Below are 17,497 nucleotides of genomic sequence, written 5' to 3'. Positions count from 1 at the left end.
GAATCAGCCCCGCATCCTTAATATGTGTAAATTGTTGAGCTTTATAACAAATACAATCCAAAACATCAGAAACTCTCATTACTCTCAATATTGCTTGAGTATAAAAGGGAATAGAAGTGACCTAGGTTTATTACTATTTTTATTTTCCCTTTTTGACAATTTACAGACATCTGTTGGTAGCAGCGACTTTCTTTGTTGATAAAATAACCTATTATTCAATCATGGAATGATGAACGCTTTTTGGACTATTTATGCTTTCTATTGAAGGCATCTATCACTGTGTTTATAAAGAAAACAATAATTTGGTGGGTGCTTTATGTGTTTTTTGCATATCCACACTCTCCCCGAGACACAGCCAGGGTCTGCCAGTATCAACAGCAACCCTGGAGCAATGAGGTTTAAATGCCTTGCTCAAGGGCACATTGATAGATTTTTCATCATGTCAGCTCAGGGATTAGAAGTAGCAACCTTTCAGTTACTGGCCCAATGCTCTAAGCAGTAGACTACCTGTTGCCCCGTAAAAGTGCCAGCTAAGATTGGCAGCTCAATATAGATGCCAGGGATTGAACCCGGGGCCTCATACATGCAAAGCATGCGCTCTACCACTAAGCTACATCCTCTCAGTTGTGAACAGCTAGTCTGGCATACATAATATAATAACATCTGATTGGACATGCATATCAGATATGACTATTCTTCACAGTAAACTGTCAACATGACCTTTCAATGGTGTCTGTTTCCACTAATACAACCATACCTGAAGTGAACAGAGAAGTTAGCAATTAAAGCAACAGAATAGAACACTCTGTAGCTTTGCAGAGTTCTTCCCGACACCGACATGAACTTTACATGATAGGACAAGACTCCTGCTATTCATTCTAAAGAGCTATGATTAGATCTAAAGGTGACAGAAAGACAGGTGAAGGGCAGCTTGCAGCATATGGCTGTGTCGTAATTATAACATTGAGATTGGATACATGGCTGCAGTGAAGGAGACAATGACTAAAGCGAGAGAGACGGACAAAGAGACAGCGAGACAGAGAGAGTTAGCAATTGAGCATTGGCTAAGGGTGCATGATAGAGTTGAATATTTTCCCTGTATTTTACAAATGTTCCATCCAGAGAAAAAAATCTATTTTCTCCCGGGTAACTCGGTATTATGGGGCCAAGCCAAAAAAAGTCAAAATGATTGTGTCGTTATCCAATACATATATGACATAAAGGATACTACATTTTTAAGCACGACAGAAAAACATAAAAGCCCATAGATGTCACTAGCTACAGTTGAAGACGGAAGTTTACATATACTTAGGTTGAAGTCATTAAAACTCGTTTTTCAACCACTCCACAAATTTCTTGTTGACAAACTATACTTTTGGCAAGTCGGTTAGGACATCTACTTTGTGCATGACACAAGTCATTTTTCCAACAATTGTTTACAGACAGATTATTTCACATATAATTCACGGTATCACAATTCCAGTGGGTCAGAAGTTTACATACACTAAGTTGACAGTGCCTTTAAAAATTCATGAAAATGATGTCATTGCTTTAGAAGCTTCTGATAAGCTAATTGACATAATTTGAGTCAATTGGAGGTGTATCTGTGGATGTATTTCAAGGCCTACCTTCAAACTCAGTGCCTCTTTGCTTGACATCATGGGAAAATCTAAAGAAATCAGCCAAATCTGGTTCATCCTTGGGAGCAATTTCCAAACGCCTGAAGGTACCACGTTTATCTGTACAAACAATAGTACGCAAGTATAAACACCATGGGACCACGCAGCCATCATACTGCTCAGGAAGGAGACATGTTCTGTCTCCTAGAGACACTTTGGTGTGAAAAGTGCAAATCAATCCCAGAACAACAGCAAACCAGACTACGGTTTGCAACAGCACGTGGAGACAAAGATCATACTTTTTGGAGAAATGTCCTCTGGTCTGATGAAACAAAAATAGAACTGTTTGGCCATAATGACCATCGTTATGTTTGGAGGAAGAAGGGGGAGGCTTTCAAGCCGAAGAACACCATTCAAACTGTGAAGCACGGGGGTGACAGTATCATGTTGTGGGGCTGCTTTGCTGCAGGAGGGACGAGTGCATTTCACAAAATAGATGGCATCGTGAGGCATGAAAATTATGTGGCAATATTGAAGCAACATCAGTCAGGAACTTAAAGCTTGGTCGTAAATGGGTCTTCCAAATGGACAATGACCCCAAGCATACTTCCAAAGTTGTGGCAAACTGGGTTAAGGACCCACTGGGAATGTGATGAAAGAAATAAAAGCTGAAATAAATAATTCTCTCCACTATTATTTTGACAGTTCACATTCTTAAAATATAGTGGTGATCCTAAATAAGACAGGGAATTTTTACTAGGATTAAATGTCAGGAATTGTGAAAAACTGAGTGTCAATGTATTTGGCTAAGGTGTATGTAAACCCGACTTCAACTATATATGCTGTCTTGAGTAAATAAATGAAACAAGCTCCAGTAGGCTAATCATTTTGAGTGTGAACTGTATTACTGTACCGTATTGTATTATACTTTATTATATGAACTGGTATTACGCACCTCGTTCAAAACATGATAAAGCTGCAATTCTGATGCAGGATATGCTGGTGCAGCACACGCCAGCCTACGTCTACAAACATAGGCTGGCAAATTAGATTTTTAATTTTGAAATATAATAGTGCCTATTATATTATATTGTTACATTACAGCCTTATTCTACAATGGATTAAATATTTTTTGTCCCAATCTAAACACAATACCCCATAATGACATTGCGAATACAGGTTTTTAGAAAATACTGCTAATTTATTACAAATAAAAAACAGAAATACCTTATTTACATAAGTCTTCAGACCCTTTGCTATGAGACTCGAAATTGAGTTCAGGTGCATCCTGTTTCCATTGATCATCCTTGAGATGTTTCTACAACTCATTGGAATCCACCTGTGGTAAATTCAATTGATTGGACATGATTTGGAAAGGCACACAACTGTCTATATATGGAAATATTTCAGACCCCTTGACTTTTTCCACATTTTGTTACGTTACAGCCTTATTCTAAAATGGATGAAATCGTTTTTTCCCTCATCAATCTACACACAATACCCCATAATGACAAAGCAAAAACAGGAGAGAGATGCTTGATGAAATCCTGCTCCAGAGCGCTCAGGACCTTAGACAGGAAGCACACAGCCAAGACAACGCAGGTAGTGGCTTTGGGACAAGTCTCTGAATTTCCTTGAGTGGCCCAGCCAGTCCACGGACTTGAACCTGATTGAACATCTGAGAAAAGACCTGAAAATAGCTGTGCAGCGACACTCCCCATTCAACCTGACAGCGCTTGAGAGGATCTGTAGAGAAGAATTGGAGAAACTCCCCAAATACAGGTGTGCCAAGCTTTTAGCATCATACCCAAGAAGACTCAAGGTGGTAATTGCTGCCACAGGTGCTTCAACAAAGTACTGACTAAAGGGTATACTTATAAATTTGATATTTCAGTTTTTTATTTTTAATACACAAACCTGTTTTTGATTTGTCATTATGGGGAATTGTGTGTAGATTGATGAGAAAAACTAAATGTGGAAAAAGTCAAGGGGTCTAAATACTTTCCGAATGCACTGTATGCCTTTCATAATATTTTACCTAATGTTATTAGCCTACCTCCTCTTTCTTTTTCTATTGTTGCCTCATTCATTCCTCAACAGTTAAATTAAATAAGTTCCGTTGTCCTTATCTTCATCATTCTTCAAAAAAAAAAATTATCCCTTTGTTTGGTAGTTGCTCGCCGAACATCTCATTCCAAAATCATGTGCATTAATATGGAGTTGGTCCCTCCTTTACTGCTATAACAGCCTCCACTCTTCTAGGAAGGCTTTCCACTAGATGTTGGAACATTGCTACGGGGACTTGCTTCCATTCAGCTACAAGAGCATTAGTGAGGTCGGGCACTGATGTTGGGCGATTAGGACTGGCTTGCAGTCGGTGTTCCAATTCATCCCAAAGACGTTCGGTGGGGTTGAGGTCAGGGCTCTGTGCAGGCCAATCAAGATCTTCCACACCGATCTCGACAAATCATTTCTGTATGGACGTTGCTTTGTGCACAGTGGCATTGTCATGCTGAAACAGGAATGGGCCTTCCCCAAACTGTTGCCACAAAGTTGGAAGCACAGAATTGTGAAGAATGTAATTTATGCTGTAGCGTTACAATTTCCCTTCACTGGAATTTAGGGGCCTAGCCCGAAGCAATGAAAAAACAGCCCCAGACCATTATTCCTCCTCCACCAAACTTTACAGTTGGAACTATGCATTCGGGCAGGTAGTGTTCTCCTGCCGTCCACAAAACCCAGATTAGTCCGTCGACTGCCAGATGGTGAAGCGTGATTCATCACTCCAGAGAGTCCAATGGCGAGTTTTGTACCACTCCAGCCAAAGCTTGGCATTGTGCATGGTGATCTTAGGCTTGTGTGCGGCTGCTCGGCCATGGAAACCCATTCCGTAAAGCTCTCGACGAACAGTTCTTGTGCTGACGTTGCTTCCAGAGGCAGTTTACAACTCAGTTGTGAGTGTTGCGACCGAGGACAGACAATTTTAACGAGCTTCATCACTCGTCGGTCCCGTTCTGTGAGCTCATGTGTCCTCCTACTTCGCGGCTGAGCCGTTGTAGCTCCTAGATGTTTCACATATATAATTTAACAGTTCCATTTCACGTCATGCTGTTGATATAAATCATTTATTATAAAGGGAAAGGGAAATAGGGATACCTAGTTAGTTGTACAACTGAATACATTCAACTGAAATGTGTCTTATAATTTACCGGTTTCTCGCAGTTATTTATCCCGGGAAAAGGGAGTGGTTTTGGGTGGTAAATCTTGGTAACCAGATTTCTGCCATTCAACCCTAGTGCCATAGCAGGACTGGCACTGGGAAAGCCAATCCCTCACAATATCCTCTGAGAAGACAAGCAAAAATGTGCCTGTCTTCCCATCCGCATCACTCTGGACAAATGCCACGCCCACTATTGTTGGGTTAGGCCAGACCGGCCTACACGAATCACATCGTTTTGATATCAGCTCAATCGACTTCTGGGACAACAGGTTCAGACTGATGTATGGCGTGATCAATAGAGCAGCTAAATTAAATTCAGGATGAGTCGTCAGGCAAAGCAAAAATCCCTGCCCCAATGAATATTTCTCTGCATCTTTTTTTCTCCCCAAAAAATGCCTATCCCTCTCAAGAATTACTCTCTCCCTCACACACTCCCTCCCTCCCTGATTAGTTTTTATTTTTCACATTTCTGTATTCATCCAGTCAGTTCTTACTGTTTTATTTCTCTGCCCTTTTCCTCTTCAGACTTAATCTTTCCCTCAATCAGAGATACTGATGGCCGTTGCCAGGCATCCTGTCGCCATGGCAACTCATGGGGCAGAGAGTAACAACACACAGGAGCTGGGATTTCTTTCTATATCTACGCCTCTGTCCTACGGTCGCTCCATAACTCTATTATCATTCCACAGTCTTCTACTCCTCCTTTTCTGTGGTTTATGGCACGCAGCCCGCTCATGAGGAGAGGATGTTGGCTGAGAAAATTAATTATGTTTGCCAACATTTTATGCTACACTGAAGATTTAATTACATGGTAAACTGTAAGGACTTTGTATAAAAGAGTCTACGCTAATGACGGGACCCAAATTACGCAGGACATCCTCTTTGTTTCTGGATGTTTACATCTTTCCTTAGGATGCTAGTCAGCCAGAGGTCTACTTCTTACACTGAAGACAGTGGGATTTCTTTCAATACTCTCAAAAGTGTTAATTTAACACTGGATCAGTGGGACTCATATATGCTCTGTGAAAGTGTTACATTTAACACTCCAATCGTTAAATACACCGGTGTATTTGCTGTGTGTTCTGCAGCAGGGAGTTTGTGGTCAGAGGCTTCAGCTTCAGCATCAGCGAACGTAATCTTGAGATGAGGCTTCAGCATCACTGAGTGTAATCTCGATATGTCAGCCCCCCATGTTGTCCTACTATACAAAGCTGCGGTCGGATTTGCTCAGATATTGTGCTCGGCATGGGTGTGCAATTATTATTTTTTTAAACCCTGAGAAACAGTTAAAGGGGCTATAAAGGACAACAGAAAGCTGAGGAAGTTTGGCTCTGTGCCAGCCAAAGGAAACGCACGTTCTTTTCATTTGTATTCATTTGTATTTGTAAACTTGGTGAAGTCACTGACCTGTACTACAAGTTTAAAGACATTTTAACTGTGATTAAAAAGCTGGTAAACTTAGAAAGCTGTTGCAAAAGCTGGTAAACCCTGCCATCTGTTTTCCTATCTTCATTCTCATTTCAAGAACAAAGTGTATTTTACAGTGCAGTGTGTCCACCTGTCCTTCTCCACTAAATGATGTCATTTGACTTACATTGACCTTGACAATATGATACTATAAAACGGTTGAACAAATGTTAACAAACTAGCAAGTAACGTATCATGTGATCGGTTTCCTCTTATTAGCAGCTATTCAAGTAATAATAACCATGGAATCAAAAGATAATGACTCAGTGTCATGGAAGTGATTACATTGCCGTGAAAAAATAATTTGCCCCTTTCTAATTTTCTCTACTTTTGCATATTGTTGATACCAAATGTTATCAGATCTTCAACCAAAACCTGATATTTCATAAAGGGAACACAAGTTAACAAATAGCACAACAACTACATACTTATTTAATTTCTTTAATAAACAAAGTTATTCAACACCCAATGTACCTGTGTGAAAAAGTAATTGCCCCCTTACACTCAATAACTGGTCGTGCCACCTTTTTAGATGCAAATACTTTTTCACGACACTGTATATTATCACAAATCAAGACACAAAAAACGTAATCCAGTCGCTTGACTACTTGACCTATAATAACCCCATGACCTGTAGATAGAATATCATTGTTTTCTTGTAAGACAGAAGGATTTGTTTTTTTTTATCAGAGAACAATTTAAAACAAACACACACACACACACACAGACATACTATTCAGAGATAATTATTTTACAATGCTGTGACTGTCACTGTTATTGAAAACATGTCTATCTAGCCTCTGTTTCCTTGGAGACCAAGGCTATATCTCATTCTGGGGAAATTACGCCCCTCTCACCTTGTTCTTGCTAACTTCACTAGCTGGTATTTGCGCATAATCTTTCCTGATTAACTGATTATAAACAGACCTTGTTTGTAAAACTGCTGGCTTTATTAAAGTGGGAAAGGAATGACTAAGCATATCATTTATTTGTTTATGCGTGTGCTTTCCCCCATTCGGGGAATCTACCTCTTTGAATCATATTGGTTTTTGCTGTAAGGCCTCTTTGGATAAATACATGTTCATGCCAGAAGAACCTGCAGCTCTTGGGAACTGGAGCCTGTGGCTCTTTGTACCCCTGAGGTACAGGTAGAGAATCCAACAAGCTTGCATGGTCTCACATCAGAATTAGGCGTTCTTCCATGTTACTCAAACGTAAAATGTTGAAGTTGTTCCAAACGTCAATTTTTGATGTGTTCGGGTTAAGTTTAGGAATTAACTCCAAAATTCTTAAGGTTAGGCATTAACTCTGAATGGCTACGGTAAGGGTTACGGTTTGGGATAGGCTTAAAACAGAAAATATCTAAAACAACTTTCTATTGCTGGATTCGAACATACAAACTTTGGAATAAGAGGCAGATGCAAGACGCCCATCCACCATCCCTGTCCACATCTCCCGACATTCTCAGACATGGATGGACGTCGAATACTGACTTGTATCACGGGTGAACTGGCTGAGAATCTCTTAGGGGAAATGTGTGTGGATGGTTGAACAAAGACCTACTGTAACTTCCATTGAATAAGATCCAGGAGTCAACAAGTCAAGCCTTGTTGAACAGTTTTCCATTGATATACTGTCATCTATGAAATACAGTTACCAGTCAAAAGTTTGGACACACCTACTCATTCAAGGGTTTTTCTTTATTTTTACTATTTTCTACGTTTTAAAATAATAGTGAAGACATCAAAGCGGTGAAAATAACACATATGGAATCATGTAGTGAGTGTTACACAAATCAAAATATATTTTTATATTTGAGATTCTTCAAAGTAGACACTCTAGCCTTGATGACAGCTTTGCACACTCTTGGCATTCTTTCAACTAGCTTCATGAGGAAGTCACCTGGAATGCATTTCAATTAACACGTGTGCCTTGTCAAAAGTTAATTTGTGGAACTTCTTTCAATCAGCTGTATTTGTTAAAAGACTAAGTCCATATTATGGCAAGAACAGCTCAAATAAGCAAAGAGAAACGACAGTCAATCATTACTTTAAGACATGTTCAGTGCGGAAAATGTCAAGAACTTTGAAAGTTTCTTCAAGTGCAGACGCAAAAACCATCAAGCGCTATGATGAAACAGGCTCTCATGAGGACCGCCACAGGAAAGGAAGACCCAGAGTTACCTCTGCTGCAGAGTATAAGTTCATTAAAGTTAACTGCACCTCAGATTACTGCCCAAATAAATGCTTCACACAGTAACAGACACATCTGTTCAGAGGACATCAACTGTTCAGAGGAGACGTGAATCAGGCCTTCATGGTCGAATTGCTGCAAAGACACCACTACTAAAGGACACCAATAAGAAGAGACTTCCTTGGGCCAAGAAACACGAGCAATGGACATTAGACCGGTGGAAATCTGTCCTTTGGTCTGATGAGTCCAGATTTGAGATTTTTGAAGACTATCATTTGATTTTCAACAGGACAATGACCCAACACACCTCCAGGCTGTATAAGGGCTATTTGACCAAGGAGGAGAGTGATGGAGTGCTGCATCAGATGACCTGGCCTCCACAATCACCCTGAAATCAACCCAATTGAGATGGTTTGGGATGAGTTGGACGGCAGAGTGAAAGAAAAGCAGCCAACAAGTGCTCAGCATATGTGGGAACTCCTTCAAGGTTGTTGGAAAAGCTATCCAGGTGAAGCTGGTTGAGAGAATGCCAAGAATGCCAAGAGTGTGCAAAGCTGTCATCAAGGTGGATTCTTTGAAGAATCTACAATCTAAAATATATTTAGATTTGTTTAACATTTACATTTTACATTTAAGTCATTTAGCAGACGCTCTTATCCAGAGCGACTTACAAATTGGTGCATTCACCTTATGATATCCAGTGGAACAACCACTTTACAATAGTGCATCTAACTCTTTTAAGGGGGGGGGGGGTTAGAAGGATTACTTTATCCTATCCTAGGTATTCCTTAAAGAGGTGGGGTTTCAGGTGTCTCCGGAAGGTGGTGATTGACTCCGCTGACCTGGCGTCGTGAGGGAGTTTGTTCCACCATTGGGGTGCCAGAGCAGCGAACAGTTTTGACTGGGCTGAGCGGGAACTGTACTTCCTCAGAGGTAGGGAGGCGAGCAGGCCAGAGGTGGATGAACGCAGTGCCCTTGTTTGGGTGTTTAACACTTTTTTTGTTGCTACATGATTCCATATGTGTTATTTCAGTTTTGATGTCTTCACTGTTATTCTACAATGTAGAAAATAGTGAAAATAAAGACAAATCCTTGAATGTGTAGGTGTGTCCAAACTTTTGACTGGTACTGGATATCTCAGATGTAAGTCAGAATAGGCTGATTGGATTTTTTTTACATTTTAATGTAAGTTTTGCATTGTACCTTTATTCCACAGTTCACATTGGTGGAAACGTTAAACAAATAGGGTGGAACAGTATACCAAAAGAAATATGCTAAAAGAAACTGTAGAAAGTTCACCTTCACAACCAGTGCTTGCTGCTGAGGCTTTGATTAAATCAAATCCTAAAGTATTGAGCAGCATACTAATTATATCGTATTACTAATTATATCGTATTACCAAAGAGAGCCCGTCATTAGATAAGAATATGTCATGTCTCATCAAGATGTGGGTGGATTTGATCTCCCGCTGTGTAATCGAGCAGGAGACTGCAGAGAATGTCTGACCTCTCTCACTTTTCTCTCTCTCCCCATCCCCTTCTTTCTCTCTCCATTCAGTGCGTTTGGGAAGTATTCAGACCCCTTGACTTTTTCCACATTTTGTTACGTTACAGCCTTATTCTAAAATGGATAAAATATTTTTTTCCCCTCATCAATCTACACACAATACCCCATAATGACAAAGCGAAAACAGGCTTTTCGACATTTTTGCAAATGAATTAAAATAAAGAACAGAAATGACCTTATTTACATAAGAATTCAGACCCTTTGCTATGAGACTCGAAATTGAGCTCATGTGCATCCTGTTTCCATTGATCATCCTTGAGATGTTTCTACACCTTGATTCAATTGATTGGACATGATTTGGAAAGGCACACACCACTCTATATACAGTGCATTCAGAAAGTATTCAGACCCCTTGGCTTTCCCCCATTTTGTTATGTTACAGCCTTATTCTAAAATGGATTAAATCGTTTTTTCCCTCATCAATCTACATACAATACCCCATATTGAAAAAGCAAAAACAGGTTTTTATAAATGTTTGCATATTTATTAAATATAAAAAACTGAAATATCACATTTACGTTATTCAGTAGTCAGACTCTTTACTCAGTACTTTGTTGACGCTCCTTTGGCAGCGATTACAGCCTCGAGTCTCAAGGACATTCAGAGACTTGTCCTGAAGCCACTCTTTTGTTGTCTTGGCTGTGTGCTTAGGGTTGTTTTCCTGTTGGAAGGTGAACCTTCACCCCAGTCTGAGGTCCTGAGCGCTCTGGAGCAGGTTTTCATCAACGATCTCTCTGTACTTTGCTCCGTTAGTCTTCCCAGTGCATGTCAGAGCAAAAACCAAGCCATGAGGTCGAAGGAATTGTCCATAGAGCTCCGAGACAGGATTGTGTCGAGGCACAGATCTGGGGGATGGTATGAAAAAATATCTGCAGCATTGAAGGTCCCCAAGAACACAGTGGCCTCCATCATTCTTAAATGGAAAACGTTTGGAACCACCAAGACTCTTCCTAGAGCTGGCCGCCCAGCCAAACTGAGCAATCGGGGGAGAAGGGCCTCGTTCAGGGAGGTGACCAAGAATCCAATGGTCGCTCTGACAGAGCTCCAGATTCCTATGTACCTAATGTTTTGTACACAAGGTGTATATCAGCTCCTCAATATATATATATTTATCCCTTTCTCTCTCTCCCCCCATCTCTCTCTGTCTTTCTTCCAGGCATCGGAGCTGGGCATGCTGTCCGTCTACTACACCTACATCTTCACCTCGCTGGTAAGGAGATGGGGCCTGCTGCTGATACTCGCTAATGGAAATTGATGATGTTGGTAACACTTTGCACTAATGGTCCTGTAGAGATGATTCATATCGGCCTGATTGATGATTCATTAATGGGATGCTGGAGCCCATGTTTTCCTCTTCCTCTCACCCAGTTGCTCGGATTCCCATGTATTTATGTGCCACTGGGTGCTGGGGGGCAAGGGAGGGGGGGAATCATTGTGGAGAATGATGATCCACACCCTCATTTTCCTAAAGAGAGAGAGCGATCTCTCAACGAAGCATCATACAGCACCATCCCCACAGGAAGAAGAGACCACTCGTTATTTATGTAATGCTCTTTCAACATTCAGTTAATCATCACCTGTCCATGCATCGTCCTCAACGTAGCAATATTCCCTTGAAATTACACACACACACACACTGCTCGGCTGATCCTTCTCAACAAATGGCAGCTTTTGATTATGCCTATTTTCAACATGTAAAGAATACGGTTCGCTAAACTTCCAAGTAATCAGGGAAGGGAGTCAGATCACTTTATTCTGCTCCCACATAGAGGAGTGTATTGGAGGGTCTATCTTTGACAGGTAGCGTGAGTAATTACCCATTCCTTTCATGTTGGGGGTGGGGTGAATGGTTGAGGGGGGAGATGCCCCCTTAGCAATGCCTACCATGCTGCATGAAAAAGAATTCCCCACTCTCTTGAGCACTATGTTTTGACATTACCACAGTGCTTAAGTACTAAAATATATGGTGGCTGGCCCAAAACAGAAAATGTTTAAACATTTTGCAACGGAAAATGAAAATGAGCGTGTCTTATTGGAAAATGGTGCTTCTTAGTGGCACTGCAGTCTAAGGCACTGCATCTCAGTGATAGAGGCGTCACTACAGACACCCTGGTTCGATTCCAGGCTGTATCACAACCGGCCGTGATTGGGAGTCCCATAGGGCGGCGCACAATTGGCCCAGCATCATCCGGGTTTGGCCGGTGTAGGCCGTCCTTGTAAATAAGAACTTGTCCTTAACTGACTTGCCTAGTTAAATACAGGTTAAATGTAAAAAAAAATTATAATCATTTAGTTGAACACGTCCAGGGTAGTCTCTCCCTATTTCAGTCCGTTTTCTTCCAGTTGGTTCCTAATGAACACAACCCTGATGTGTAACGTAGGTGTCAGTGCTGGTGCCTGTGATGGCAGGCAGAATGGCTGTGGGGCACTGTAAGAAATTAAATCCCATGTCCCAGATAGTGCAGCAGCCCAATTTGTGCGTTGGCTGGGGGAGTAGACATTTGTCATTTGTCACTAGCTTAGATGTGGCGATAGGACAATTTTGTGATCAGCCGCTCTAGAGGATGAGAGATAGTCACTCCTCACATCCTCTGTGTTATATCTTTCTATATATCATCTCTCTCTAGCTCTGTCTGTCTCTCTCCAACTCTATCTCTATCTGTCTGTCTCTTTCTCTGTCTCCGTCTCTCTCACTATCACATCCCTGACTGTCACCTGCACCTACACTGAGCTGTCTGGGAAGTTGGAACGTATTCAAATTGATATGTGTGGTAGCTAATCCAGAGGTCTTAAAAGATACAGTGGGTCTCATTTGGATGCAACACATTTGTGAGTTTAAATTACTGAAGCTGTGAGTAGTTTTTAATTCATTAAGATTAACCAAGGTATTGAAAAAGTAACATCCTGGAATGCAGTCATCCAAATTTGAACTTGAACTTTAACCATAATCCACACTTTAGATGTTTTTTTTGACTCAGTAACAATCAGACTACAATTGTCATAATGCTTTGAAACATAGTTAACATTTACTCCTAATTAAAAAGTAATATTGTACTGAAAATAGCACAATGAGCAATGTGTGTCTGAGCAATCTGTTAAACAGTACCAGTCAAAAGTTTGGACACACCTACTCATTCAAGGGTTTTTCTTTATTTTGACTATTTTTTACATTGTAGAATAGTAGTGAAGACGTAAAAACTATGAAAAAACACATATGGAATCATATAGTAACCATAAGTGTTAAACAAATCAAAATATATTTGATGTTTGAGATTCTTCAAAGCAGCCACCCTTTGCCTTGATGACAGTTTTGCACACTGTTGGCATTCTCTCAACCAGCTTCACCTGTAATGCTTTTCCAACTGTCTTGAAGGAGTTCCCACATATGCTGAGCACTTGTTGGCTGCTTTTCATAGTTTTGATGTCTTCACTATTATTCTACAATGTAGAAAATAGTAAAAATAAAGAAAAACCGTGGAATGAGTAGGTGTGTCCAAACTTTTTACTGGTACTGTATATACAGTTGAAGTCGGAAGGTTACATACACTTAGGTTGGAGTCATTAAAACTCGTTTTTCAACCACTCCACAAATGTCTTGTTAACAAACTATAGTTTTGGCAAGTCGGTTAGGACATTTACTTTGTGCATGACACAAGTCATTTTTCCAACAATTGTTTACAGACAGATTATTTCACTTATAATTCACTGTATCACAATTCCAGTGGGTCAGAAGTTTACATACACTAAGTTGACTGTGCCTTTAAACAGCTTAGAAAATTCCAGAAAATGATGTCATGGCTTTAGAAGCTTCTGATAGGCTAATTGACATAATTTGAGTCAATTGGAGGTGTATCTGTGGATGTATTTCAAGGCCTACCTTCAAACTCAGTGCCTCTTTGCTTGACATCATAGGAAACTCAAAAGAAATCAGCCAAGACCTCAGAAAAAGAATTGTAGACCTCCACAAGTCTGGTTCATCCTTGGGAGCAATTTGCAAATACCTGAAGGTACAAAGTTAATCTATACAAACAATAGTACGCAAGTATAAAGACCATGGGACCACGCAGCCGTCATACCGCTCAGGAGGAGAAGTGTTCTGTCTCCTAGAGATGAACGTGCTTTGGTGTGAAAAGTGAAAATCAATCCCAGATCCCAGATACAAAAGTATCTATGTCCACAGCAAAACGAGTTCTATATCGACATAACTTCAAAGGCTGCTCAGCAAGGAGGAAGCCACATTTGTGATCTGCTGAGTATCATTTTGCAGGGCTCTGGCAGTGCTCCTCCTTGCACAAAGGCGGAGGTAGCGGTCCTGCTGCTGGGTTGTTGCCCTCCTACGGCCTCCTCCACGTCTCCTGATGTACTGGCCTGTCTCCTGGTAGCGTCTCCATGCTCTGGACACTACGCTGACAGACACAGCAAACCTTCTTGCCACAGCTCGCATTGATGTGCCATCCTGGATGCGCTGCACTGCCTGAGCCACTTGTGTGGGTTGTAGACTCCGTCTCATACTACCACTAGAGTGAAAGCACCGCCGGCATTCAAAAGTGACCAAAACATCAGCCAGGAAGCATAGGAACTGAGAAGTGGTCTGTGGTCACCACCTGCAGAACCACTCCTTTATTGGGGGTGTCTTGCTAATTGCCTATAATTTCCACCTTTTGTCTATTCCATTTGCACAACAGCATGTGAAATTTATTGTCAATCAGTGTTGCTTCCTAAGTGGACAGTTTGATTTCACAGAAGTGTGATTGACTTGGAGTTACATTGTGTTGTTTAAGTGTTCCCTTTATTTTTTTGAGCAGTGTATATATATGAATCTGCTCCTTACAGAAATGGAGTTACAGTTAAATGGAGTTCAGTTGGCTAGTTTTAATGGTAAGTGAACAGCAAACAGTTTTACTTGTCTTTTAATTGTAGTTTCCCGTGATGTACGCCATCCATGAGCGCTATAAAGGAATGGTTGCTCTGTGATTTGTACGTGCAATAACTCCTCAATCATCTCGTTAAGCCTTGCGGCGGTCGCTGATGGTTAACCTGGGAAGTTACTCTTTGTATTGTCTGATTCGTCTGAGTAGTAGAGATACATCTCGTTTTCAGGAGAAAGATACAGATTAGGTTTAGTGTCATGTATTTTCCTAGCCATGTACAGTACTCACGTTCATTGCCAATATGTAACCATCGATGATGACTCATTTATTTGTCAGTTAGAATGTATTTTTGTTGACATTGTGAATCCAAATGCCAATGTGAGGTGGCAGGGAATCAACAACCAATATATTGTACAATTCAAAAGATTATAAGGAATTTTCCTTCTAAGAATGATAAGTCATTTTCATTCACCTCGGTTTTAATAGTACGAGCAACCATGCAGAACATGAATCAACCATCCACTTTGTTACACTGCCAACACATTCTACCAATGATCATTTTCATTCACCTACTCATTCATAATCTTAAGAAGGATCACGCAGAACATGTATCTATGTAACACAGTAGGCTTGTAACACTGAAATCAGTCCCCCTCCCATGAGCCGGTGTATTCCCATCAGGTATCACATCTCCCCCCGCTTTACCCAGCATGCTCCTCTCTTCCTCGGACATCCCCATACACCTGCAGCCGGAGCGCTAGCCCTTTGACGCGCACCGTGACAAATGACCTGACACCTCCATTTGTGTGCCTAATTTGTTTCCTCAAATCATCTCAAGATATGGCTCATAAAAAAATTTACTTCTAAAAGAGGATTCTGGTGTCGCTTTTCGGGGATTCAAGGCATAATATTTATCTTGATGTTTGTTTTGCTTTGTTTGTCTCGGGTTGTTTGTTTCCTAAGTGCAGTCATTCAGAGATGCGATGCTGGCTGATTAAGGAGTGCGCTGGGAGGAGATTGCAGCAGCCATTCCTATTCTTCTTACTGTTTCTGTCTGTCACGGCCATGTTGTTTTAGAGGATTACAGACGAGCTCCTCAGAGGACAATGGAACATAACTTACAACCCATTGATAGAAACGCAATGAGCAGCATCATCTTGTCCAACATCATAGTTTGATACACAGCCAACACATTGTATCTTTGGGTGTAGGTGTACAAGTTAAGTACCTCAAATCCCCACCATTTTGCAAATTAACTCAACAGCCTTATTTTCGTGTGTGCGCGCCTGTTGGCGTGAGTGAGCGTGTGTGCATGTGTGTGTGCGCGCATACGTGACTTGTGGACCTTGGCAGGGTCATTTGAATCCGGGGATCATTGAGTGGCAGTGCTGTGAGTAGCAGCTAATACTGTGGAAATGAAAAAGGGCAGCTGAAACTGTGGGAGAGGGATCCATGTCCACTCAAATAACATCAACCTGAGTTTTCTACATTGACTCTTCACATTATCCTCCATGGGGGTCCCGTATTGAGAGAGGCTTAGGTAAGGTTATAGAAAAGGAGCCGTGGAGAAGGTTAATCCAGTGGAATCAGTTCAGTCAGTAGACATGATTCTCGCACACACACACACACACACTTTTACCATCCCTCTCTCGTTCTCTTATAGTAACTCCTTGGTGTTTCTAATGTTTTGTACACTCAGTGTATGTGTCACTTAAAGACAGGCCAGTCGATGAGTTATTACTGTCCCCGGGGCCAGGGAGATGGATGAGGGAGAATGACCATCAATGAGAAATCATTACGGGTAATGCGCTTGGATGTATGCCGCCCAAGGGAGAGCGATGAATTCTTTCACTGTGAATTCCTTCATTAACACATCAGCCCAGATAGCCAGCTTATTATGAGACGGACCATGTGTTCCCTCGCAACATTAATTTACCTTTCCTGCCTCCGAAGGATAGGGGCCACGCCGTCCGGAAAGTAATGAATAATCAAGAAACAATCACTTCAGTTAATGATGCAGTCGGAATTAGTCTGGCAAGGTAGTGGAGAAAGGAGGTGCAAACAGGCTGCGTTAATGAACACCTCTCTGTGCGGTTTGCGGTTTTACGAGCCATTACAGTGGTGTTGTCTACTTAGCGTCAGCCGACAACAGTTTGGGCCTTAATGTAAACTCGGGCACTGTCATTCAAAGTGAAAAGTTATTCAAATGCATTTTTGATATTGAAGTAAGTGGCTTTGAGTAGCTGTCCAGCTGTCCCCTTGCAAATTTCTTCATAGCCTATACGATGGCAGACCTGCTAGACCTTTTCTCACCCATATGTAGAGAGAATCGTCCATATTCACTTGGGAAAACCCTCCCCTCTTCCCTGCCCTCCCCCATTTGGTGTGTGGGTGTATATGTGTGTGCATGCGTGTGTGCATCAGAGTGATTTGTGCCCTCCAAATTCAAACTACTCGTCAAGATTGAATAAATCACGTCAGGTTATGCACAGCGCCTCGTCTTCCGTCAGCAAGATGCCTGATGTCATTTGAAGGTCAGGCGAGCAGAAGATCGCGTCACT

General features: G+C 41.3%; 1 protein-coding gene across 1 annotated transcript in view; it reads left to right on the top strand.

Annotated features, from left to right (window-relative positions):
- The window catches only part of LOC139549249 (glutamate receptor ionotropic, kainate 4-like), a 408,231-nt gene that overhangs the window by 311,998 nt on the left and 78,736 nt on the right, over positions 1 to 17,497 (top strand). The window contains exon 8 of the mRNA XM_071359499.1: positions 11,222 to 11,275. Coding sequence (XP_071215600.1) covers positions 11,222 to 11,275 — 54 coding nt within the window. The remainder of the gene's footprint in view (positions 1 to 11,221; positions 11,276 to 17,497) is intronic.

Source organism: Salvelinus alpinus, chromosome 22, assembly GCF_045679555.1.
Source record: "Salvelinus alpinus chromosome 22, SLU_Salpinus.1, whole genome shotgun sequence".
Lineage (NCBI taxonomy): Eukaryota > Metazoa > Chordata > Actinopteri > Salmoniformes > Salmonidae > Salvelinus > Salvelinus alpinus.
Note: the sequence above shows the minus strand (reverse complement) of the source record. Positions and strands in the feature narration are given on the sequence as shown.